This window comes from Numenius arquata, chromosome 6, assembly GCF_964106895.1.
Source record: "Numenius arquata chromosome 6, bNumArq3.hap1.1, whole genome shotgun sequence".
Taxonomy (NCBI): Eukaryota; Metazoa; Chordata; class Aves; order Charadriiformes; family Scolopacidae; genus Numenius; species Numenius arquata.
Window position 1 is genome coordinate 43,411,159 of NC_133581.1, and position 27,728 is coordinate 43,438,886.

General features: G+C 38.7%; 1 protein-coding gene across 2 annotated transcripts; it reads right to left on the reverse strand.

Annotated features, from left to right (window-relative positions):
- Positions 1–1,116: 1,116 nt before the first annotated feature.
- Positions 1,117–27,669, reverse strand: VPS39 (VPS39 subunit of HOPS complex). 2 transcript variants are annotated; one of them, XM_074148595.1, is made up of 26 exons: positions 27,470–27,542; positions 25,702–25,767; positions 24,823–24,855; positions 24,301–24,365; positions 23,457–23,499; positions 22,315–22,409; positions 20,963–21,061; positions 20,236–20,328; positions 18,517–18,700; positions 17,902–18,022; positions 17,406–17,526; positions 16,421–16,550; positions 15,094–15,236; positions 14,089–14,232; positions 13,370–13,511; positions 12,998–13,084; positions 9,685–9,758; positions 8,982–9,080; positions 8,584–8,701; positions 7,966–8,094; positions 7,257–7,359; positions 6,257–6,302; positions 5,477–5,626; positions 5,168–5,302; positions 4,468–4,559; positions 1,117–3,319 (listed from the first exon to the last, which is right to left on the reverse strand). In XM_074148595.1, the coding sequence occupies exons 1-26, from the start codon at positions 27,540–27,542 to the stop codon at positions 3,244–3,246; spliced, it is 2,661 nt and encodes an 886-aa protein (XP_074004696.1). In that variant the 3' UTR covers positions 1,117–3,243. The 2 variants fall into 2 exon arrangements, with proteins under 2 accessions (XP_074004696.1, XP_074004697.1); XM_074148596.1 differs by lacking the exon at positions 24,823–24,855 and having other exon boundaries at positions 27,470–27,669.
- Positions 27,670–27,728: the final 59 nt, after the last annotated feature.

Below are 27,728 nucleotides of genomic sequence, written 5' to 3' on the forward strand. Positions count from 1 at the left end.
CTCGTGTTTATAGTATTTCTCTTGAATTTCTCTATCAAGAAAAACTGAAAGCTCTTTAGAACATATGGTTAAGAATTGTTCCATAGTCAACAGATCATCCATTAGCAGTGTTTGTGTGCAGTTTTAGCTATGTACAGGCACTACTGACAGCCAATTTAATATCCAAAGAGAAGCTACTTGCTTTTGTCACTTCCTGACAGGCTAAGAATACAAACAAGCAAAATGGCATCAAAACATGAGGCAACAAAGAAGGCCTCACATCTGGTAACTTTACTTCTGCTCAGATTAGCATCCCCACGGTGGCACAGGTAGATTTCTATCTACATTTCATTCAGTTATTTTTTTTTGTCAGCATGAATAAATGATACCATAACCAACTATACAATATAGTACTTAAAATGTGCGTAGATACCGCAAGGGTCCCCTTTTACTCCCATTAGCAGGACTAAGAGGAGAGCCGAGATGCCGTGCATAATTAGGAGATGAAGATTCCAAAGGATGCTATCAAGGTCTGGATTGTTGGGTTTTTCTGGAGGGTTGGTCTTCTCCAGAAATACCAATATACTCAGTTGTCCAACATGGAGACAAAAGACTCTTCTTCAGTGCTGATAACTCCCATTTCTATGAAATGGGAAAACTGAAGATCTGTGTTCTACTTCCAACACTAGACTAGTTTATGACCTACAATTCAAGCAACTGCAAACCTGTAAATCTAACCATTTCCTGATTTGGTCATAGAGAGCTCAACATCCCCCCAAAACAGCATACCACCACTCAAAAAAAATTGTCAGTAATTTTAGTGTTCTCTAATAAGTACATATTTAATGGTATAAGACTTGCAAAAACATTATTCAAAGAGAGAATACAAAAGTGGGTTTAGTAGGTTTTTGAGAACATTCACAAGCATACTATAAACTTGTAGATTTAAAAACCAAAGTTGAGAAGTGATGACAGCTGTCATGGCATGGCCTCATTTGAATTATACACACTGAAGCAGGAGTGATACTGGGAGACCCCACATAGGGTCTGACTTCCAGAAGAAAGTGAGGACTAATATATTAAAAAAAAAAAAAAAATATCTACAGCAGCCCAGAGAAGCTTAACTGCACAATGACTGAAACACACAGTGGTTCGCAATATTTATTACAATCTATTGCTTTAGATAAACCTGCTGTTTGGTTAGTAAACCCAAACCACATTATAAGAACCAACGAAAAAAAGTTACAGCACAAACCACATCTCTGTAAAAGGTATGCAATGGAGGTGAACAGAAGCACAACCGTAACCATGTAAGTAAGAGCACAATGAAGAACTTCATCTGTGAATACAGATCTCCTGGTGTCAGACAATGAAGGTAAATAAAAATCAGACTTTCAGTACTAAACATAAGATAGGTAAAAATCAGAACAATATTGTTATATCTTTATATAAAGAATACAGGGCCTTTTTAAATACCCTTCTTTCATTCTCAATGACCTGTAAACACAACTCTCCCAAACTGTCTTCCCTCTGTACCTGAACTAGTATATAAAGATCTATACAGAATGTGCAAATCCAATATAAGTATTTTTAGGCTCTCTTCTTCAAATAGAAGAAATACAAGGTTAAAAACATTAACACCACGGATTCCCTCTACCCAGCCTCTGCAGAAAGACATCAGTAGCAATACTGCGCAAGACATCCAAAGTACAGAAGTAGCAAAACACTGGACCAAGAAATCCGTAAGAATGCATGGCATATGAACAATAAATACAAACACATGTGGAAAGGGAAAAAACAGTTATCAAGGGAAAGTAGTAAAACTGGCAAATGAAAATAAGTTAGGATTCTTGTCAGCCTACAGCAGATCCATTCCTAAAAACTCTAACATAACAATGGCTTAAGTAAACCTATAACATTAACTGAGATCCAGTTACACCTTAAGCAGACCAGCTTTATTCATCTACTTGTTCGTTAAGAGGCGATATCTGGTAGTTACATGCCATGCTCCAAACTATTTAATAATTACATATTTATAAGTATTGCTAGACCAGGATGTTGGGAGTCGAACAGCCACTCAACTGGGTTGTTTGCTGCTGCCGCCTTTTCATTACCACTGCACAGATTCTTTCTGCACTGATCAAACATTTTAATATCCCTCATACCAATCTGCTATCAAGTTTGTGGAAAAATAAGTTAGACACGAATTTTACAGCCTACAAGGAGTACGTCTTGTAGTTAAGACTTCTGGCCCAAGAGTAATTTAAGAGCAGTACCAGCCTGAGCAGAACGCAGTTCTAGAGCATTTAAAATAGAGAGATGTTGAAATAGTCTGGATTTTATTCAATGCTGGGAAGCGAACCAAAGACTAAAGAACTTATATATACAAATATCAAGTGTAGCCTAGAAGCTCAAGCAACAACTATAGTTCACTCCCTTCAGAAGTTGCTTTACACGGTGTTCTTTGCTTTTTAGTATGAGTGCAGATGTGAACTTCTTAGAATAGTCTTTGACCTTCCACTCATGCTAAGAGTGAATATATTCAGTGCAAATAACACACAAGTTAATTCAATTTACAGCTCAAACTAAAGTAAAAAGGCAAAAAAAGATGCTTACTAGTGGTATCTACTGTTTGTCTGACTATCTCCTGTGGAACTTCTTATCAGAAGGTCAGGTGATAACACTGAATATCAATAAAAAGATTCCTTTGGCCAGCACTTAAACATTCCCATTACTGAGATGAAAGTAAAATTGTATTTTCTAGGTCTAGAAATAGGCACAGAAGTCTTCTCTATGCCAAACACCTGGCGGTCTCCATGCAACACTGATACAGCTGCAAAGACTTTAAAGGAATTTTCTTTTTTTGAAGAACTATTTACATACAAGGCCAAATCACAACATTGTCACCCTAAGGAGGCAAGTTTTACAGTAAAACTTGACTTGTGGTGAACACCCACCAGTTGTCTAACAACTCATTCGCAAGGTTGGAGTGCAATACAAAACTCACTACAAAAATCAGTTTCTATTCTTCATCTGAGTACCAAGAGATTCAGTGTAGTTGCCAGTACTACAACAACATGGTTAAAGTCATTTTCTAATTAATCAATATTGCCAGATAGGTACAGTCAGTCCACAGATACAAATGACTTCTACCCAGTGTAAGAGAACGTAGCAACAAGCCTCAAAAAAATCCCAGAGGCATCAAATTCTAAGTCGACAGTTCTGAATTTCATATGAATGTTGGGATAGCTGACCATGACAAGGTCAAGTGTCCAATGTGTTGACTTCTTTGGAGCAGAAATAATGCACAACAATTGCATTAGGGTATCGAGCAAATGCACTGCAAAGAGACAAAACACAAAAATCAACTATCAATACAGACAAACATTTTTCACTACTGAAACAAGAGCATCCAAGTTGTGCAGAATCTGATGATCAAATGAAAGCAACACTTTCTTGTTTATATATCATTTAAACAGGCTTGAATATATTCTTGAGAAAATCAGACAAAAGAACTCTATGAGAGTTTCATTTTTAAAAAAATAATACCCATTTTCCTGTCTATAGGCACACTTTACTTGGAAGTCACGGTTAATAAAGACTGGGTGACACACTGACATGCTTGCCTTTCACAACCTTGTTGAACTTAACAGCATTAGAAAAATCCTAGACAACCAAAACAATACTGTATACGCAAATGAAAATTCTGATGCTACGTGCTACACACTAACAGCAAACAATTGAATATGCATAGCAATAAGTATATTTAGACCTATGTTCATTAAAACGTTTTGGAAAAAGAACCTTTCGTTATCTTTGTGAATGCTACTGATATCTCAAAAGGATTCATATGAACAAGAAAGAAATGAGTAATCTAGTTGTGTGGCCTTTCACTGGAGTTCAAAGATGAAAAAGAAAAAGCGCAAATAAAATTTGCATTCTATACTAACTCATAATTACTTATTAGGAATGGTAGAAGAAAAGTTATTGGCATCCACATATCAAGTGAATTAGTTCTACTTTTAGGTGTCCTAATATAATATAAATCAACCAGGGAACCACAAAGCCATCAGATATAGAGAACTAGTATACAAGGATCACTTTCAGATTCTTTATAACATCCTTTTTAATTCTAGTTAAAAAGCAGGTAGTAGGCAGTGTTCATAGATTTTCCAAATTCAGTATGAGAAGCACCATTGTCTTGTAGAGTTGTTAAGTAAGAAAGCTTACAAGTTTCTGAAGGGATTTTATTCTCCTTTGTCGAAAGCTGGATTGAACTCTTGCAGTAAACTTCACTGACTACAGCTTTGATGTTTTCCCAGCCACCCACTTGAGCGACTTAATTTGTAATTCAACCACTCTTCAAACTTCTCCCTCATACTGCTGTTCTCTCTGTATATATATACATAAACTAAGAATTTTGCAAAACTTGGAATGTAAGTGTACCGATTCATACTTGATTCAGATTTACAATATATGCTCTCTTACCTGTTACCTATCTTCTTTTTACATACAGTGCACACCTTTTCCTCTGTAATAATGCACTTCACTTGCTGATGCAAGATCCGCTCCTCCTGGACCTAAAAAATGAAAAATTAAAGAAAAATTAAAAACCAAAACTTTTCAAAAAGCAATGCCACACTACAGCTCCCTTCTAGTCTGGAGAAACTGAAAAATGTCACAAAGTTTAATTTTCAGTGGCTTTATCTACATTAGCAAGTTGTACAGCACAGAAGAAGCAGGACTGTAGAGCAGAGCAGGTGCTACTGAACACCCAACACGCACGCTATAGGCATTGCAGGACTTTGCTTCCGACTAGACTGGTCCCCAGACTAAGGCATTCTAACCACTACGGGATATTCAGGTGAACTACTGGACTACATCATCTGGTTCAGTTTATCTGAAAGAAATCCAGTCCATGCTCTCTGAGACCATCCTGCAACGCACAACAGAGCACAGTGAGTCCAGAGACTCACAGCAAAGACACACACCTCATCCAAATGAAAATGAAGGTACTCGCCATCTCCTGAAAAAGGGACATTCAACCTACTTGATGCACATTACTCATTTCAGATGCACGGCAGCACCACCTAGAGCACACACATTCCACATAGAAAGTGGTTATTTTAAGTATCGAACATCTGCTCGAAAACACCATTCAAAAAAATGACAGGCAGTGGGTACTTACCCTCAGAAACTCTGCATGGAGAAGATTCTTGAGTACTTGATTAAATCTTTTCTTCTGAGCATTTTCTTCAAGGACTTTCTCTAAGAAGATTCGAATCTCACTAATCTGTGTATTTGCTGGGAGTAGGTTTATCGCCTGGAGCAAAATATACTTAGTTAGGAAAAACTAAAAAGGAATAGAGAACAAAACAGAATAGAAATTGACACATTTAGCTTGATGCTGTTACAATTTGGCTTTTTGCCTACTTCAGTACCTTCTGTCACCTTCTGCCAACACAGTACAAACTGGGTATTTACAAGCCTTTCTTACCTTGGTGGTATCCAGTTTGCTGTGATGCAGTTCCAAAACCTGCAGAGCAGCCTGCAGATTGGCTTGAGGCTCCAGCACTTCCATCTTGATTGGTCCCAGGCAATGAACGCTAGGTGGGGAGAGATACATCCGGAGCAGTGACAGATAGACCTGTTGCACACAAAATGAAAAGTTCTGAAACCACTGCACACATCCACAATTGACAGTGCTGGCAGAACCCAGCAATGGTACTAGTTAAGTTGTACCCAGGCCATTCAAAATTCCAAAGTGTTCATTTGAACAGCTCTTACCTTAAAGCAACAAAAACCGAAAAGTACTAGTGATGTCCAAGGCCTTTTAAGACTTGCATTCTACACTAAAGTTTTTCTATAAAGTAGGTTTAATCACCCCTCCCTCACTTATCTTACATAACTCATTTATAACCTTTAGACTTTAGACACTTCATTGCTTTTTACCATTAATTTTTCTGTAGGCGTATGTGGAATACACACACAGTATTGTGTCTTCTGAATTCCATTAGAACTTTAGCTACACAATATGCGCTCAACTCAGCAACACAGTAACATCCTCAACAAAAACCAAATTTAAAATAAAAAAAGAAATAAAACTCCAATCATCTAGTAATTCCTAAATTTCACAAGCTTATATATAGGTTCCTGTCCCCCTACACAAACCCTGAAAAAGTCTATACAAACAGAAAACTTTAAAGTCCCTAACACAGCATGAATAGTCTAAGACATCCTTATTGAAAAGGAAGACTGGAAAGATGAAGGTACTTACATCTTTGTTGCCATCTTTGTTTCTGTCATAATGTTTATGGCAGTAGCTAGAACAGAGAAGAATCAAGTGAAATGCATGGACACTTTTGGAACCCAGAGAATCAGTCCACAGAAATTAACATTTAAATGCTTTCACTACTGAAGCCAGCCAAGTTAGGTGACCTTACATCCAATGCTGATCAATTAACCAAGTCGCACAACAAAATTACACCATTTATGCCGCATTACAATGCTGAGAAAAGGGAGGTTTTGTGCAAGTCTCCCACTTCCAATCAACTTAAAAAGCTTTAATTCAGCTGTGTAAAAAAAAAAAAGGGAAAAAAGATGTCTCAAATCAACAACATGCATAAAAATACACGTGTAGATATATCTAATTACTGTATCCAAATCACAAAGAGGTGTTCTTTAGTGAGAAGGTGTTCGTTAGTGTACGCCACATAGCGGGGTTAAAAGTCCTCTAATAGGTATTTGCTGAAACCAGCTTTAAAAGGAACTCCAATGTTCAGCTATACCTGTCAGTACTGGTTAATTCTATTTTCACGTAAGTACTTTAGATTCACTCAGAAGGTTCCCTGACACAATACATCAAGCAAAATCTCCTATCTTTACCAGAGGATTCTGCTAACTGAAGGAGCTTAGCTTTGCATTTGGCTAGCGGATGTCTCTCCAAAGAGAAAGGAAGCAAAATAGCATACAGAAGTTCACAAAGTAAGAGGAGGTGGAAACAAAGAAGTCATTGATGACAGTCATATTGCTCTAAAGTGCAATGACAGAAGAGCATGGAAAGGTAAACCTCAAGGAGTTGGCATCATCAGCTGTAATTAACAGCCAGGTTTTAGGCTGGAAGAGCCTAAAAGTCAAGGGAACATGGAAACCCAGAAGATCCTGAAGGCTTACAGCATTCATGCTCCACACGCAGCAACATTTCACTACACATCTCATCCACAGGGCAGTGAGCAAACTAAGTCTTGCAAAAAAACAAAAACAAAAAAACCCCTTACTTTTCAGCCATGTTTGTGTCCTTCAAAATATGAACATAAATAAAGAGAGCTTGTTCATGCTTCCCCATACGACCCAAGAGCAGAGCACGTTCTTCTAGGAGACCTAGTGATAGCACAAAGAATTAGTCAACAGCTACACAGAGAAACAACAACATGAGCTCCATTAGTAACCAGACTAACAGAACGAACTATAACCTGTAGTCTGAGCACAGGTTAAAGTTACAGTAAGACTGTAAGTCAACTTCACACTAGTCTCAGTAACATTTTATAAATTCTTAAGTAACCTTAAGAAATGACACACTTCAGATCTGTTGAGGAATTCAGGCTCATCAAACATTTAGGCTAAATATTTAAGTGAACAGCAGCATCATGAAATACCAGGTTGGAAGGGACCTCAAGGATCACCTGGTCCAACCTTTCATGGCAAAAGCATGGTCTAGAGAAGATGGTCCAGTGCCCTGTCCAGCTGAATCTTAAAAGTAATGGGAGACACCACAAGGTCTTAGGCCACAGTTACAGGAATCCTGCAGAGACTGGTAAACCCAACTGTGCCAGCAAACACAGAGTTAATATACACAGCAGTGGCCCACAACTACAGACACAGCCACCTTCTCCATTTCTAGTTACTATGATTCTACAAAAAGTGAAGAGGTTTTTCTGTACAATGCAATAAGCTAGGTTTTAATTAATCTATGGAAACTGAACTCACCATCAAAAGGGAAGTCACTAATTAGTCGACTAGGTTCATACCAGCTAGACTTTTCCAGAAAAAGTAGAAGCTTTTTCCGGTAATCCCCTAAGTCTCCTCCTTCCTCCCCAGCAGGCACTGGAGTTTTATCTGTATGGAAGAAAACAACACAAGCTACAGCGTTACAACTATTTCACTACACTAGTACACAGAAGAAGATAAACAAATAATTACAAGCAGGAACCAAATGCTGATTAAACTGTTACATGGATTGGGATTCTGATGCATCTGCCAAATTACTTCAACTCATTAAAACACATCAAGTGGTGGGTTAAACAATAGACTCAATTATTCAAGACCCTTCCCTACCCTTAACATGCAAAATTCAGGGAGCAGTAGCTGCCATTCCACTTAATAGCAAACAATGTGTCACTTGGTCCCTTAAGATGGGAAGGCTCTAGCTGACTGCCTCCCTAGACTACAAACCCACAATTTTTGTTGTTCCAGTTCCTTCATCACTTGGGAATCTTCTTCTGGATGTGAACAGGGAAGGCTTAGAGCAATACACTGTGACAGCTCCCCTGTGCTGTCCCGTGCCCCTGGTGTTCCCACTAAGGCTAAGGCTAAGGCTAAACATACCTGCAGGGAAAGAACTTAGATATTCTTTCATTAATCCCTGCACTTTCTCACAGTACAGCTGGATCAGACAGTTGTGAAACTCTGCACCGGTTTCTTCCCAGACATGAATGATGTGTTCCTGTAAATACATGGTCAGGTTCAGTTATAGACGCTTCCTCTGGGAAGTAATTTGTTATAAGCAAGCAAGAGTTCCATGCTTTCCTTTACCAAGCTTAACTTCAGGATTTCACATATTTCAGTTATTTTTTTCTTTGCACAGCTTATGGCAAAGCTAGCATTCTCTGAGCATTCTAGCATTCTAGCATGGGTTCTAGCATTCTCCAAAGCCTGGAGAACTAAAGCCTTACATGTAACATGCTGTACTGAATGTCATGCACTACTAGAGATTGAGTTCTTACCAGATAAGGAATAGTCAAGCTTCTAAAATTTTCTATCAAGAAACTGAGCACTTTATCTCGTGGCAAAGCTTCCACTTCAGGGAGGTCTTCTGTAAATATCTGTTAAACAAAATTTTAATCACAGCATGTTGATTTTACTTAAGTTTTAAGTATTGCAGTGTATTTTCTCTGAGGCACTGAAACCCAGCATATCATCACGCATGTCCAAATAGTAAGCACAAGAAGTATCTAAAAAAAAAATCCGAGCAGCTTATTCATGCACTCAGAAGTTATCTCACATCTGAGATACCAACATGCACATTTCTGCCTTAGTTAAGACTCTTCTTTTACAGTGCCAAACACCTCCCAAATACAGGGAGTCAATTCTATATCAAAGGGAAAATAAGAAAGGCAAATTAACATTTGACATTCAAATACTCAATCAGGCTCTTGTGCAAAAAGCGTGACATCGACAAAATTAAATGTTGTATCAAAGGTTCCTAGTACTTATTAGAAGATAAAGTATTCCAAGGGTGGAAAAGGATAATAAAAACTGAAAAGCTATCCTGTTCTATCTACCGATAATCTTACCACAATAGAAATTAAAAATTATATATTTAATTGGATTTAGCATTAATACACAGCTTCTTACATTGAGTTCTCCCAGTTCCATACACTGTACTAAAAATCTCAATTGCAAACTGCCTTTTTCAACCACACTTACCTTCAGTCCATCTTCAGGAAAATCTCTTAGCACCCAGACAGAGTAGGAAAATACCAAGTGCAAGTTCTCTGTGCCTGGAACACAAAAAGCAGCAGTGCTCAATGTTAAAATCTTAAAGATGTATTTACTCACAACGCAAGCAGGTGCTTTCAGAGCCAGCAAAGATTAATTTACAGGAAGAATCTGGTTTGTCCTTCCTCCCCACTCAAGTCAAGCAAATCACACATTCCAGACTAAAGCCACAACTTCCTTACTTTGCAAACATGATTTCAAACAGAAACAAGAATTAACTCAAATACTAAGCACTGCCAAACGTAAACAACTCAGACCAAAACCAAGCTCAGTTGTCTTAATCACATTCCAAAAGTCTTCCCTTACATTTTTTTTTTAATAAATCAGGGTAGAAAAAGCACTGTACTTCCCACTTGTGTCATTTCCTTCAGTCCATTTCCAGCCTGCCAGCCTAATGACATAGCAAACGGTCAAACACTTCGTAACAAGTAGTAAAGCATCACAGTAGGAAGCAACTGGCATAGAAACTACATGACAGGTAGTAACTTTTCAGCTTTTAAGAAAATTTAGGACCTGCCTCTCTCAAAGAATACTTTCATTTGGACAATTCAGTTCACAAAGTTTATAAAACATGTTAGGGAAACATGACTTTCCCCTCACCCTCCTGACCAGAACCACTGAGGGATTCGCTGCCCAAACAACACCACAACTATACAAGAAACAGAAACCTACACCAACTCTATAAAAAGGCAGCCATTGTTTGCTTTTCTTCATCCCACATCATCATCAGGAGTAAGTTACTTTTTAAATATTTAAAACAAACAGCACCTTCATAGTAGCAATTTAAAAAAAAAAAAAAACCAACACCACAGAAGATGAACACTATGAAGTAAAACAATTAACATTGCCCCCAGAAGAGCCAATTTCAAAGTTTCAGACACAAAGCAGTGACTTGGCAAACAGCACTAAGGTCATGGGTCAATTAACCTTCTGAATTAACAGGGCATTATATGGTAATGGATTTGCTAGCCTCACTGAGAAAATTTAAATAAAGGACAGGATAAGTCATGGGAGTAAGTTCTCGTGTAGAACAATAGTCTAACTCCTTATAGACAAGTGTAATATTAATTAGAATAGCTCCTTTCCAAAGCACTGATCAAGTTGCCTTTGCGGAAATCACAACCAAACCAAACATTAAGTTACAATCTACTGAAAACACTCACAATGGCAGAAGCAGAGGTGGAACTCATCAAGTAACTACCAAAGCTTATAAATCAGAATACTAAAAGGCCAACATCGCATCACACCACGGAACAAAACAACTGGCTCCCTCAGCATATAACATTCAGCTGCACGGGGAAGGTCACAGGCAAGGATGTTTTGTGCTGGTAGAATTAAAGCAGACACTGAATTTCTAAACTTTCTCAGCAACAAATCCCTAGTTTAAATACGAGCTATACTAGGAAGAAGTTTTGCATAACGCTACTTTAACATATAAAGAATGGTGTAACGCAGAAAACTGTTTACCATCCAATCAAACATATAATTCTCCTGTGCTTACCTCGGCGCAGATAAAGTATAGTTTTGATGGACATGGTTAATCACAGAATCAACAATTAATATTTGCTTTGATGCAATAAACAACAAGTGCTTACTCAGTTGACACACGGCAAGTATCAAATCCAATCAGTAATACGTACTTGATGACTTTCCCTAATTACCTAAGAACTATTTAAGAACATTTCATTAAATGCCCAAAAACCTATAGACAAGATATGACTAAAGAGTTTCTACTTCACTCAGAACGTAAGTGAAAGCAACTGAAAATACATCCTGCATAATTAAAATTTTAAAGATAATTTAAAAAACAATAATCATTTATTACTTAGATTAGAAGCTCATAACTACAGAGGCCACACCAAAGGGGAGGCAGAGGGAAAAAGTCTGTAGAAGCCCCATAGTCTGAAATGCATTTATCATCTTATTTAAGGGACCCAGAAATGACACTTAGCAATTCGGCAAGGCAGAACAGACAATGCAGTTAAAAAAAAAAAAAAACATGCACACAGAGCTTTATATTTCTGCTATTTACTTGGGGGAAGAATCTGCAAGTGACACTTGTGTAAAACATTCTGTTTATTAGCAATAGTTAACTTTGTAGATTGTTTCCACTGTATTTCATTACTCTGTAGCGAACAGACCCAAATATCCTCATAGCAATTTTCAAGAGTGGAGCAAGAAGCAAAAAGGAAAACTGATTTTCAGGAGGTTCTGAAACACAGAAGCTCCAGGAGTTTAAGAGAAATTTAGCAAGTTGCCAAGATTTTGGAAAAGTACTCCAGACAACTTGGATTAATTACAGGTCTTAAACATCATTGATCGCAGGTAAAACAAACGAACAGCTGACATAGGTCAATCGAGATTTATTTACCAAGATGATAGATTTATTTTTTAAATAAGATTAGAAGTTTGTTTTGTAAAGCTGTATGCTGAATATAACATACCTACACTTCTCTAAGATGAGTGACATTACCAAATGACACCAATGAAATAAGAAATGTAAGAGAGACACAAACAGGAAAGGTTTCAATGTCATTGTAAGTAATTTGTTATCATTGAATAAACATATTGCTAATAGAAGCCAACTGTGTAAGACTATGAACAAAGGTATTTCCCTTATAAACCACTCACTCCCAAAGTAATAGCACAATACTTTTAAAGAGTTGTGAATTTAGAAATAAATAACCTTATTGGATAGAAGAGGACTAGTCTCAAAAGTAGAAAAACCAAAAAAGGGCTTGGGAGTTCACAGTGAACAGTCAACCAAGCAAGTTCCTCCCACGATGCTGTGACCAGCAACTACAACTGTGAGGTCATTATCAAGATGTACCTAAACACAGCAAATAAAAACTTCATAGAGGATTCTTCATCTTGGGAAAGATACTACAACCCCAGCAACTGGAAGTTAGACTTTCAGCTGGAAAACCTAACTGAGAGGACAGATTTTCCTTTTGTCAGTGATGGTAAATCATCACTAGAAGAAAATTAAAAATACTACAGCACATTTTCTACCAATGGAAATTTTTAGCAGAAATAAGGAATGTTTTCCAATAACATACTCAAATTTCAACAAGACTCTCGTGAACTAATCCTTGAAGTCTGCATTATGCAAGAAACCAGACAAGATAACAAGGATACCCTTTAGCCTGATAGTCTCTAGAAAGTTGCTGAACAGGAAAGTAATGGCTAAGCCCAACAAGATTAACAACTTCACAAAAACAATGCTCTCCTTCACACTCACCCAAATGCTGCAGATATTGCACTGTCCTCTCGTGACCCTTCAAAGGCGAGTTGGCTTTCTTTGACTGATCCACCAGTACCTGTAATGCTTTTAGAACAACAAAAAGGTCATTCCTTTGTAACCACAAGTGTCATTCCGACTTGTACAACAACAAAGTGCATTTTCCCTGTTCTGCTACCAGAGACAAAACAAAGGTTTGTTTTAAACACACAGACCAAACAAATAACAGGAACAAAGACCAATTTAATCTCAAAACAGACACAGAAACAAAGTCTCTTCAGAATATTGCCTGCTCATGGAAAAGTTGTATCTCAATACTAGGAATACATGCTCCTATCCCTTCTCTTCTCCCTGCCCCAACCAAATACCTACCTTTCTCATGCAGACCTTTCTTCTCATACAGTATTATCAGTTCACTGTATTTGTGTGCCTTCTTTAGTACATGCTCACTTTCCTCAATGTGGCAGTGATTGTTTTCCAGACGTAGCAATGGTGCCACCAGTGCTACATTTGTCTGCAAGCAAAAAGGGAGCACTTAAGCATACTTCTAATGGGCATCTCCTAAGCTTATAGCACAAAACAGGAACTGGACAAGAGGAAAAAAAAAACCAAACCACAAAACAAAAAAAGAAGCCTTGTAGCATAAGAAAGGAGTTTAACATCTTAAAACAAGACCCATCTTCATTTCAATAATTTGTTGGGACAGATACCAGAGCTACTCCCCTTCAAGAATAGAGGTCAGCTTTGAAAAACATCATTGACAGCAAAGATTGTACTCTCCTGCATTTAACAGTACAAGGCAACAGGAGAAGCATTTGTTAGAACTTCAAAATACACAGGCATGGTCACGCTGTTTGACAGATACAGCAACCAGAAACGGACACATCTGCTTTATTCCATGAAACTACTTCCTGACCAGTGAGCAAACTGGCTAACACCAAAGTTTCACAGATCATTTTTAGAGCAAAGACAGACAGTCGTGTGAGAATTTCTGAAGCAGCTCCTTATCCTCCTCCTTAAACATTTCAACCTGAAATTCCAACAGAGTTCACATGGTAAAGGAAAAGTCTCTAGGTCAGGCAGAAACTCACATGGAGGTAACACTTTAGCAGGGTGGTATCAATGATTTGTAGCAGCTTCTTTTTGGATTTGATTGTGGGTGTTCCTTCCATGAGGGGTGAGGTACTGGACTGATGGTCAGAATCATTTAGCTTCTTCACCAGCTGACTTCTTTTCTGCAGGACATCAAATGAAATTTTAACAGGAAAAGACCATGTATTTCTCCATCCCACTTCAGCAAATATAAAGTACCAAGTAAAAATACTAAACTAAACCAATTTAATAACGTGTTTTAATCAATTGTTTCCTAAAGAATTTTTATCATTACTGACTACTCAACACATCACCTTTCCAACCACATTCAGGTGTATACATTTCTTTTGCAAGTTTACAGTTTTGCAAGATGCCCAGACTCTTGAGAAAATAGTCAGAAGGAAACTCTGTTAACCTGAACAGAGACATTGTAGAGAAGTCAGGAGACATTTAAAACAGTTGGAGAACAGTTTGGATTTTGAACTACCAAGCACAAAACCGATCTTCCTTCAGACACAAGCTTCCTTTTAGTGTAGTATGAATAGCAACAGAAAAATTCAGATTCCAGTTAAAACAAAGAGGATAGAAGTTACAGAACCACTACCCACTACAGTTCCACCTTTTAATGCGTGCTTTTGACCTGTCTTTTGGGTAGAGTTGCCTGCACAATAGTCACCAAAGAAAAACAAAAGATCAAGTTCTCTTCAGAAGGCTACTAGAAAAAAAATACTGGACTCGTATTAAGATCTGGTCCATAAGTAAATTTTGTCCACCCCACACAAAAGTCCCGTGTGCTGTCTCCCACATATCTGTGAGGCACCTCACATCATCCAGTTGCCCTGCTTTCTCAGAAGTTACTGTCAGAGCTTCCAACCATGCAGACAGCCCTTTACGGCTAGCATTACAGAGCTGGAGTAGGCATGCTGCTTCCTGCACAAAGCTAGCCAACAAAGTATGCTAAAACTAAATAATCCTGCTCTAAAAACAGATATAGGAGCACTCACTTGAGTTAGGTAGTCTATCAGAGCTAAATGTGCCTTCTCCAGCTCTGCCCCAGAGAGCCCTGGCAGGGGGTTGGGATACTGTAGCTGTTTCCTGTAATCTGTGGGCAGGAGGTCAGGATACAGACCCATCACGTGAGTGGGATCTAAGCAAAAAATAACTAGTATTAGTAACCATTCATAACATTATTTTTGCAAACTCTTAAATATATGTAACCTTTGAGCAAACTTAGCTTTCCAACAGAGCTGTTTGTAGTCAACCTGTATATCCACCAAGGTTCCAGATAACAAAATTTGCTTATTAAAGGAAAGAAGCTAAAACAAGGCTAAAGAGGCAAGAAAAAGACTGTTTCAAAGTCCAAGCACAACAAGTTCCAAGCTGTGCGCTTGGCACACCTGAAGGACAAGCCATTATTATAATCCTCTTACTGCTCTTCTCCCAGAATCCCAGCATTAACAACTCTGACAGTAGGACAGGATTTTTAGGAACAAGCAGTGTTTTCAGAGAAGATTTACTGTGCTTTTGAAACAAGAACTGAATAGCACCTTCTGTAACTAATGAGCACACATTTTCATGGAGTCTAAGCAAATTCAAAATTACTGCCCTCTAATTTAAGTTCAAAGTATTTTGAGTTCTCAGCCCTTTTCTTTCATTGTAGTTTTCCAAAGTAAATATGATGTAGAGTGTCTCAAAACAAATAAAAGTTCTACATTTAAATGCACAGGGGAAGTGCTGTCACCAATAAAAGATTCTCAGTCTTAAGAACTATTCTATGGTACAGTCCAGTCTTCAGGTGTTCTTTCAATAATCCTAGCGCAAACCAGAGAAATAGCATCAGACTATTTTAACTTCCAAAACCACAGAAAATTTTCCCAGCTTCAGCAGCTTGGTCCATTAAGGTGGAAATAGGGTTAAGGGTCCCTCAGTTTGGTCCAAGTCCAAGGATTTTGCAAATTTACAGACGTTCCTTATTTTTCTTTCCAAGCTACAAGTCGGCTTCTGGCAGCTGCTGAAACCTTCAACCTCAAGGGTCTGTGTACACGCTACACTCACTGTACAACAGCCTACAATATAAACATATTCTGCACAAAGGGCAAATTCATTATTTAACTCACTGACTGGAACTAATTAAGTATTATAATCAGTTCCACAAAAACCAGACGAATAGCTGCCTAGGTTATTTGCCATACAGAGGGGACTGGTCTGCACAAGACACACTGTTTTAAAACAAAAACAAAGCAGAAAACAAACAAAAAAATCAACAATAGTTTGTGAGCTTCGTTTCATTCTTCCTAACCCAGGTATCTCAATGCCAACCCAAGCATTTACCTGTACCAAGCTTGGCAAAAACTTGCATGGATTCATCAAAACGCTTCTGGCAGAAGAGATTGAAGGCAAATAGGTTCTTTATGTGGTGAATTTGTTGTCGCTTCTCACTATCTGAATCATCTTTCATTTCCTGCACACGTACAAATTAATCAATTAATTAATCAACATTAATCAACAATCAATCAATTAATCAACATTAAAAACTCTTGGGCAAGGTAAATGAGAAGGAAACACTCTACAGAAATAACAGAGTATTATCCTTTGGAGAGAAAAGGAAGAAAAATTATAATCTTCTAAAGTGAACACCTATGATGGCCACTCTCAGATACCACGATTCTTGTGTCACTGAGATAACCTGGAAGGTTTGAAAGCTACCTCTGGTTATCTATATGCTTACTCAATCACAGCAACTATGTCTTTACTCATTTGTCTTCTCAAAATTTTTTTCCTCAAGTTAGCAACACAAAATGCAATTAATTAATTTTAATGTAGTTCCAGGGAAGTTTCTGAAAAATCAGAAAATCGTAAAACAGTATGAGCAATAGAATTAAACACACTGCTTCAGCATCTCTAAAAAATTATTATGTTTCAGGAGTAATATGGAGGGCCACTATAAGAAAAAACTAGTCATTTGACAAATCAAAACACACAACTCCAAGCAAAACTGTTTACAAGCAGTCTGAAGACTTTGAAGTCCAACTGACTTCAAAGTCTAAAAGAAGATTAAATAGCTAAGAGACATAATCTTTCACATACAAGATTATATCTCAAAACCTAAACCACAATAGATCAATATAGAGAACTGGCAGCACAACACTAAAACTTCAGTCAAAAAAAGGCTAGAATTTACCAGTTTATGCAAAGTGGACAGTAAGAAGGTTAAAGTCTCCAAACTAGCTACAGTCAAGCAGAAGGCAAAAAAATCCTTTTGTGTACTTGTGCACAAGTGCATCCGCTGCAAACCCAAAGGTTTTTGAGTACTTACTGCCAACTGCAAAGCCAACTCAAACTGCTTGTCCTGCAGAAGCTGCTGGATCTGCGTGGCTATGGACACTGGAATGAGCCGCCACACAAAGTGATTACTTGCCACATATATAATATTTGTGCTGCAAACAAGACAAAAAGGTCATTTACTAAGTTCCAGCACTGAGAAAGAAGCAATACCTTATTTGAAAAAAAACACCACCCCAATCTTGGTTAATAAACACATGGATCAATTAGATACAAGGGCAACTTGAGAAATATTGCGAAGAAGAAGAAGAATGTATCTCCAGTGATCAAAAATTCCCAAAGACGCTCAACTCTGTCACTTACTCCTCAAGGTATGGCCTCCACCCGTCTTTTCATAAAAAACAACAGATTGCTTCAATGCTACTTCTTAAGCCAAGGGAGTTAGAAAAGCTCTTTCTCCCCCAGTTTTTCAGAGTGCTACCATACACCCAGATAGCCCAAAAAAAGTAATAATCAGTTATACTCAATACCCTCCAGAGGTGATGAAGCGTGGTCTCTGCAGCTCGATACTCTGTACCAGCAGCCGGGGTTCAAAAGTGCGAATCTCCACGTACCTTGGCAGAACAGCAATGATGTAGGGAGGCTGGTGTTCTATTAATGAAACAAGTGAAAAATGTAAACCGATTGTTCTCAAGTATTCCTTAAAACAAGCCATGACTTAAAGCTAGGCTTCTCTTCAAATTTTTTTCCCCCGTTGTGTCCCTTTTTTACTTATTAAAAACAAAGCTCAATCATCCAACGCTGACAGCAGTTTGCTAATAGACTAATACCAGGCTTTTTGTTCATCTTTCAACTTAAGGAATTTCTGTGTCACTCAGGTGCCCAGAACTACAGTGCTTAAACACACCATCTTCAATCTCAAACCTTTTTGATAGAAGATATGCAATATGCCTGTTTTCTGAGGAGACAGGCATGCAGACTCCAAGCAAAGAAAGGGAAGAAACAAAAATAAACACATGAAACACTCCACAGAGTACAACTTGAAATACTTTAGAACCTGTCACACTGCAAATCCAGCTAACTATTTTGTCATATACAAAGGAGTAAAGAAGCAAATTTAAAACAACATTACTGCAAATTCTCACCCATGGCTATAGGAATATCTGTCCAATTCAAGGCACATTTCTGAGTACAGATCCCCTCTTCGTTGAGCACAACTGTTAGATCATCTTGGCCAACTGCAACTTTTCCATCTGCTACAGGAGCTACCAATGGTTCCAGCTGCTTCCCTGTGGGAAACAGTTCTTTGATGGATCCTTTTCCATCCACCTAGGATAGAAAGAAAATAAAAACCCTGTTGTTGAAAATAACCTTTATTTCAAACCTTTATTGCATAAGACCAAAGTCAAAAATCCCTAGAGGGATTTACAACCCAGACTAACCACTAACAGGACATGCACAATTTAAAGAGTAGCAATAAAATTTTCTGCATATCATCATTTATATTGCTTGTACATCATTTGGAAATAAAGAATTAATACTTTTGTGTCTGAGATGATGTAGTCCTGTTACTGTAACAGTAGCTGAGCTCATAACTCATACAGGTTTATAAAATGCATAGCACAGTAGCAACATCAGTTGAAGTGTCCAAACACTTCTTGATGTGACCAGAAGATTTCGTTTAGGCCAAAATTTTAACATGGTTCTATTCTGGCATGAGTGAGCATTGTCACACATAAAACAAAAAAAGCCTAGCAATGTGCCTAGCCTTTTTCCCCTGCCCTAGCCACTCATTCTTGTGGCCACGTGTTGTCTAGGTAACTGAACCCACCCCCAAAAAATAAAAAACCAAAAAATCCAAAAAGCTGTTCCATGAGCTGATCTAACAACTCACTGCCACCAAAACAGAGAATCCTTCTCCTTCAACTCCAGCTATATGTTCCTGCTGCTTCCCTTGCACTACAGCTCAAGCATACTTATAAATCAAAACCTAGCCAGCAGAAAACAATACCATAAAAACATGTATATTTTTTTCTGCCCATTTAGTGAAATGAAGTCATTCAAGGACGGGTCAGTCAAGCACCAAAGTAGACACCTGGACAGCAAGTCTCCACTCTGGTTACCTGAGCAGCTGCACAACTACTCGTATCTCTAGAATGGCGGGAATAAACATCTAGCAGAGAGCTGCAGAAAAGCATCACTTCTGCAAGCAGTGTCAGTTTGAAGTGACTGTAAAAATTACTGTGCAGTTTTCCTGTTGACTACAGGTCAGTGTTACCACCTATGTATGCAATCATACTTATGTGTGGTGCACCTCATCTTCAGTCAATTGTAAGGGCAGAAAAGAGAACTAAATATAGGTGTCAAATGAAGCATAAGTGGAAACTGTAATATTAAATTGATGACAGTAAATTTAAAGACTTTCAAACTGAAATGACTTCAGCAAGAGAATCAAAAAAAAAAAACCAAAACCACAGTTAAGCTCCATTGTCTGCCAGATAAGAAGATATTCTTAGTCTTTTTTCCCTTTTAGAGCTATCTCCTTTCTTAATACATTAAATAAAATGCAAAGTGAGCTTACGTAAACCGCTGCCAAACCAAAATCTATCTCTTCCGATGCCCTTCTTCTGCAAGAGCTTCAAACACTGGTTTCAACAGCAATAAACAGAAGATCAATTCCTGACAAAACATCACTTTAAAGGGACAGACTTACACTGCCCTTCCAAAACCAGATATAGCAAGAGTACCAGATCCTGTTTTTCATAAATGTCTGTTAGACAAATCCCTGAGCACAGAGGCAGCCTCTATAGTGTCTACAGCTATCCAACTCCTCTTTAACACTGTATTGCAAACCCCAGTCTTACCCGTATCAGGTAATAGTCCCTCTTGAAGCCTACACAGATGGAGTTTTCACACCAGGCCATAGACTTGGGTACATCAGGTACGCTGAAGTCTCCCTGAGGAAAACAGGTTAAAATGGCTGTTACAAGAGAAAAGCAAAAGTCAAATCTAGCAACGCAGAGTGTAACAGGAAGCACTGTTATTGATGTCGTATTCCCCACCACACACACCTGACCTGCTGGTCAAGGAATGGCAGTATTCAACTAAAAGGCGAGATTCCTGCACAGTAAAGAGGCATGCCCAGAGTTAGCTGGTAATTTTCTAGAAGAGCAGCATAGCTGAAAAATTCTCTACCCATTTCCATTGCTTATTTTTATCATTGTGATATTCACAAGAGCAATTTTCTATGCTTCTTGTCAGTAACTACCTTCTGACTTAATGACATACCTGGAAAACTGCTGCACACTAGTACATTTCACTGACTTGCAAGTGTGCTACAACCAGAATGTTAAAATAGAACACAGGCTTGGATTTAATGTATGAAACTGTATTAATGCCATTAACTGTGCTTTCAACCATGTATTTTCACTTTTATTTGCTGCTTAATTGTTAAATCACTGCAGAACCAACCAGAGTCAAAGCTCTAGAAGTCAGCAGTGCCTCTGAGTAACAGGGACTGCACAGCAAGCAGTGAAGAGCAACTGCACTCCCTGTTGAGGCCTGCTAGACTACAGAGACAACACGACTCACCTGTAGTTCATGGAACTCTCTGTCCTTCCAAAAATAAAGTTGTAGCTTCTTCCGCACTGCCACGCACATTCTCAGCACCTCTTCCCCGGTATCTGACTGCTGTGAAAATAGACAGGCCTAACTCATAGGCGCTCATAAACTAAGAGGCAAGTAAGATAATAAAGGGCCAAAAGAATCCTCAGCCTGAAGCAAAGCTGCCAGATGAAGAGCAGCTTTGTTTATCCATGTCAGGAGGGCATTCCCTAAACAAGGAAGCACAGAGAGAAGGGCGGCGGGATACTTAAAAATGAACTTTGGGAGGGATTGTGACAGCAAGGAAATACACAAAAAAAAAAAAAAAAAAAAAAATACAAAGAGCACCAAAGACATAAAGACACAAACAGAAGATAAGTATAGAGAGCTATCAGCCCAGCCCTGATGACTAGGATAAATAGCTTGAACTCTATGCAGTATAGGAGAGGGGAGGAAATGGAACAACGCAATGCTGACAGATAAAAACATGAATAACTATTTAATATTCTAGCCTATTGGAGAAGTTTCCTGGCAAGAAATACCAGAAAATCTAAGTGCCTGTACACACAAACAACAAGGCACTTTGGAATGGCCAGATTTAAAGGTGCTTTGAAAGTCATTACTAGTTTTAACAGCTAGAAAACCTTAAGTACTTATTAGAAAATATTTAACACTAGGCTCCCATGGTGCAAAGACATAAAAAGTGATGAAGAGCACTAAGCCATCTCTTCTGGTTATGAATAAAGTTTCTGAATGACATGGGTAGGTTAAGAAACTCACTTGGATAGAAGTGAGTAATTTAATAAATCAAAGCACATGAACGGAGAATTGCTACACCTTATGGAACCATTTTATGGCCTGAATCTACCACAACTGCCTTGGGAATCCTTGGGCCAAGACAATTTAACAGAAACAAAAACGTAATAAAAACAGTGATGGAGATGCTTGGCGAAGGGAACTACTATGACCTAAGTACACTGGCGATTTAAGGGAAGGGAATAGCTTTTATATTGGAAGATGACCTTTCAAAAAAGAAGCCAATCAAATTAACCACAGGATATGCAAACGCCTTGAAATTTTGTATCAGGAGATTAAAGGCTACAATCATAACAGGCAGAGGAAAACATCTTATGAAACACAGGAAAAAACTAAGTTGACTACATTTAAAATTGTTGCCTTAAGCAAAGCTTCAACATCCATTATGCGCTAATTTTAAAAAGCGCTAGTACCCAAACAACTTGTAACACAAAATTAACAAACCTAATCTATACAGCGACATAAAAAACTTATCCTTATTACAAACAGTAAGGACATTTGTGCTGTTGTGTACCTCCTCTTACCTGTAGATCACAAGTGAAGAGAGATGCACCTTTTGCCTTGGAAACCGTGGTGATTTGTTGAAATGTCAACAGGTCATGGACATAAATGTTATTTTCTGTTTTAAACAAAATTCCAATTATTATTCAATATTTAATACATGTAGAGTTCATTGCCTATTCAAATAAGTTATCACATTTTACATTTACATAAAAAGAAGAACTTGTGAAACTAAGAGCTGCAAGAAAGGAAAATGAAAGTTTTCCCAAAAGCTGAAAAGTAAGTGTTGAAACACATACAAAACCAAGGCAATAAATGCAGAAAAGACAACTAACACCAGCATTGGCAAAATGAAGGAACTGAGAACACGTGCTAACCAAGCAGAGGAAGTAGGAGTGGAAGGGACAGCAAGCAGGTCAGAGCAGAGCAAGTTCATGATGGAAGACTGTATGAACAAAGACCATTTCGAACTGGCTCCTGAATTAGTGGAAAGTGAACAGTTTCAAATGGAGGGTATTGCGGTCAAGTTTTTGTACGCACGAGGATGCAGGCAGCAGAAATCTATGCATGCTGGAGTCGGAAGAGCCGGGACTTGGAGATCATAAAGAAGGGAGTAGCAACATAAGCAAGAAAAGACATAGGAAGATCATAAGGTTTGCTAGCCAGAGACAAGCAAACTCAGATCTTCCACAAGATGGTAAAAGATCTCCATCTGCATATAAATTGAATTTGGTGTAACACATCAACAGTAGGTCTCATATATCAAACAAGTTTGGACAGAAGTTTTAGCCCCTCTCATGTGGTGCACACACATACACACGCATGTATGTATATATGTGTATATACACATGCCAACACAGACAAACTATATATATACATACATGTATATATACACACATGCTTTAGTGCACATATGTATGTTTTCATTTTTAATCGCAAAACTTAGCATTAATACTTTGTTCTCCAAGCTGGCTTATGACAAGCAAAGCTGCTTCTCAATCTATGCTGCATAATGCTTCCTCTGCAAAATGATAAAGCCTAAATCCTACCCAATGACTTTTCAACAACTAGACTACTACGCAGGTGTGTGGAAAGGGTGCCACGTTCCGCCAAGTCACTGCATCAAGAAGAGTTCATTAAATATTAAAACAGTTTCTTCACTTACCTAATAAACTGACCAGAATTTTAAACTGAGAAACAACATGAATCTGAAAGAAAGAATTCTATTAGTGAACTCCACTCATAAAGTAAACCTCTGAAGGCGGCTTGATTATAGATAGACTAAGAAAATGCACCTTAGATACTCCCAAAATAATGAAAACAGCAAGGCAGATATCTATGCACAACCTTCTTCCAGCTATTGCAACCCCTTTCACTTACAGTCAGTTTTTACAAGCAAGCACACAGAGCTTACAACCTAAGCTGGTAAAAAAAATTCTGTAAGTGGTATGTTACTAGTACAGAAATACTTCTGAAGTATACACTGAATGTTGCTGAAAGAGGCTGCATAATCTTTGAGATAAGTGCTTTCTTAAGTATCAATATAATCAAGTGAAAGATCACCAAAAAAAATGAAATGGTAGCAAGACTGGAAGTGGATAATCAGTTTCTTCAGTTCTACATTCCAAACGAGGAATTACATTCACATTTTATCTAAGAGTCGAGTTATATATTACAGTCTGCTGGTGTATTACCATAATTTTTACAAATAGTCTCAGTCAGAGCAGCTGAAGATTTATTGCTAACAGCAGCATTTCCATAAAAGCCAAAAATAAACCTTTAAGTTCCAATTCTTTGCTTTCTGCTTTATCAACCAAACCAAGCTTATTCCTGTTATGGGAAGAGTGGACAAAAACACCAGCTTGTACCACCTCTAGAAGAACCTATATAGTTTTGGGGAATTTTTTTGTTAAGCTAAGTAGAGACTCCAGAAGTACATTTGATATTGCATTTCTTGGCTGAAAACACTGGAAAACTGTCCCCCCAACCAAGAAGATAGCATTTCCTACCTGCTGAATCTTTTTTGAGAAGTTCTTGTTGGATTTCTCTAGTGTCACTTCAAACCTATTGCAACCTACCAGAAAGATTTGAGAGATTACGTAAACTGAAGTTGCCCTTAAATTTATGACTGCATATAACTTACACTAAATAGATTACAAAGAATTATGGAAGCAAACTTGGCCACTTAACACTAAAAGAATGACTTTTCTAACATATCTCTGCTATCTTTTACTTAATAGCTAAACGCATCAGGTCTTCTACATAGTCAGGTGAAAAAGTAAATTACACTTCTTGTACCCATCCGAGGGCCTCATCAAGAGTTACATTTTTGCCTTATGGGAATTTTAAATTACAAGAATTATATTTAAGCATTTTGAAACCCAGAGATACAAAAATACCCATAAAGACTTTATCCACATCAATCAAATGTCAGCAATTTAAATTGCTAGGGAGCACATCACTGCAAAGTAGACAAGGAATAAACACTACACCACAAGGGTTTAAAAGGAGTTTTAGGGATAAAGACTTACAGACACTTTCTGATGACATAACCTCTCCTGGCATTGATGCAAAAAAGGGGGAGAAATTTACCACATGAGATAAGACACTAGCAACTCAAGACTAGCATGTTCTGATTGGAATAGACGGCCTACAAGTTTAGAAAAAGCAAACTGAATTCAGTCTCTAGAATACAAGTAGCTACAAATGAACATCTTTCCAAGAGCTGATGAACTTGGAAACAGATGCTTTTTTTTTTTTCTTTCCTGTCACACACTACACAACATTACTGTGTTCAATAACATCAGTTTCTACGTAATAGCAGATAATGTGAAATACAAACCTGTTTAGTGAAAATCAATTTTAACTAAACCAAATATAGAATAGTTCTATTTGTGGCATCTCTAGAATAGACTATGAACACTTATGACTGTCAAAGAGGCAGGGAGAAGAATAAACACATGACAGAACTATTTCAGAGGGATCCCTCTTCCCCACCCCTCGATGCTCGTGGACCCACTGAAAAAAGTTGCTCTTTCACTAATCCAGTCCTTCATTAACAGAAGACATCAAGCTTCTGGCAATTTGCACACCACACTGCTTTTGCGCATATTTGTGCACTCTATTCACAAAAATTACACTAACTTACTAAATTCAAACATATGGAGACCTGATACAAAACATACTTTAAAACAGAAAAAAAAAAAGGCTGATATTACTTGCTATCTTTCTTAATAATATAAATGGTACATACACTTTCACAAACGATCCCACACAAATATTCATTAAACTCTACGTAGGAAAGAATCAGCAGCTGAACATACTTGTGTTAACATCACTACAGCCTCTTAAAAGGCAGGAAATAAAAATAATGTAATCAACTTTTTGTATCATTCTTAAAATCAACTTACCTGCATCTTTCTTGATCCTGTAAAGCAGAAGATGCCCTTGTTTGGTACCAACAAGGAGCCATTCCTCTACAAAGACAGGGGAGAAAAAGAGCCTAATTAGTTTCAACGAAGTCCTTCCAAGTCAAGTTACACTTATCACAACACTTGGAAACTTGTTTTGAATGCCAGAGGACCTTCTATCATCTCTCTGGTGGAAGCGCTCAAAGTATTTTTCATTCTGAGGAGGGGATGGCCGAAGATAAAGGACAGAGAGTAGAGCCCAGACATCACATCCCACTTGTTTATAGAAAGGTAAAGAAGGAAACCATTATATCTTGTGTGCAGTCAAAAGAGGCACTTAACTATTTTCAGAAACTACTATCTCCCAGAAAGGAACACTATTACATAATGGGAAGAACTGTCAGGAAAAAAAAAAAGCCCAAGGAGTTCTATGTGCGTTGGTTTGGTTGGTTTTTGGGTTTGTTTTTTTTTTTTTTTTTTTTAAATAGTTACGTTTTTATAAAAACTTTCTGAAATAGTCAGGTATACCTGGAAGGGCAGTAGCAGCTTTGCTTAAGTGGCATTTGAATCCCTTGGATGACCAGCAGTCATTCAAGATTGATAAAAGTTTCTGTGTAAAAAGTTCTCTATCTGGTGGAGTTTCATACCCTTCCTATTTACAGCATTTATAGCATACAAAAGGCATAGAATCTTTATTGGGTCATGAAATAAGACCGAAATTCACCCTCCCTGCTGAACATCATATAGAAAAGAAGCATCCACAAATGTTTCTTTCTACATCTAGTATTCTCTCATTACCAAAGATGTCTGTCTTTTAATAAAATCTTGTTTCCTGCAAGATCTTTCTTCCACTATTTGGTAGAAAAGTTTTAGAGCCAGAATTACACCTCTTTTTACACAACCATACTGTCACAAACCTGTGGGTTTAGACTTTGTTCTACTTCAGCAAAATAAATGCTTTCAGAGAGATAAAAGCCTCAAAGCAGGAATAAACTCTCTTCACATGTTCTCTGCTACATGACTCTAGCATAAACAACTCAAGTTTAAGTGTGGCACTACTATCCAGGTTATAATTTTGTTCTTAAAACAGATTAAAGGGGCCACAATTCCTCAGTGTCTGAAGTTTTTTTTAATTACCGATTTTGTGCCATGTTAGCACCTCTGATGAGAACTGTTCAAGCAGCCTGAAAAGCCTTATCAGGCCTTATCATTATGACAGCCAGTGCAATCAGCTGACCAAAACCTTGACTCTTCAGCATGCCCAAAAATATAACCTACATTTATATGCCACTAACACATGCAAACAGATTCCAAACTTAAGACCTCAACACACCACTGTCTTCCCAAGATAAATTTTAGTCAAGACATGGGCAAGTATCTCTGGGTTTCCTTGCTTTTCCGCAGGAAAGGAACCGGCCGGCGGTTGCATCACCGGGAATCATGGCAGCCTCCTCCTCAGCAGGGCTGCCGCCGGGCGGCCAAGGCTGTGAGCCGTGGGCGACCGCCGGCACCCCGGCGAGCGGAGCTCGGCCCCGTCAGCCCCCCAGCTGCAGGCACCAAAGCCAACGCAATGAGCCGAAACATGGGGAGACGCTCCCCGCAAGCCCAGGCCTGCAAGGCGGCAGGGCCACCGGCCGCGGGCCGAGCGACGCGGTCACCCCAGGCCCGCCCCAGGGACGAAGAACGGCTGAGGGGGCGTCCCGGCCGCCCGGGACGGGAGACAGGAGCGGCTCGGGGCGGCAGCGCCGCGGCCCCCTTCGCGGCTCACCCCAGGCTGCCAGGCAGTCGATCTGCAGCGGCAGCTTCTCCAGGATCGGCACATGCTCGAAGGCGTCGTGCATGGCGGCGGCGGCGGCTCCACCGGGCCCGACTACCCTAACGCCCGCCGACTTGAGAGAGGTAGAGCGGCGGCCGCGGTGGGACGGCCCTGACAGAAACGCCGCTGCCGCCGACCCACAGCTCCCCGGCCTTCCCGGCAGCCCCCGCGCCCGCCCCGCCGCCGCTTCCGCCCCCGCCCTCCGCGCGGT

Excerpts from the sequence above, each read along its gene's own strand:
- VPS39 (XM_074148595.1), bottom strand. The coding sequence starts at position 27,542 with ATGCACGACGCCTTCGAGCATGTGCCGATCCTGGAGAAGCTGCCGCTG. Across the intron at positions 24,366-24,822 it reads TATGTCATCAGAAAGTGTCT|GTTGCAATAGGTTTGAAGTG; the intron begins GTAAGTCTTTAT and ends TCTTTCTGGTAG. Across the intron at positions 18,023-18,516 it reads AGATATTCCTATAGCCATGG|AACACCAGCCTCCCTACATC; the intron begins GTGAGAATTTGC and ends TTTCATTAATAG.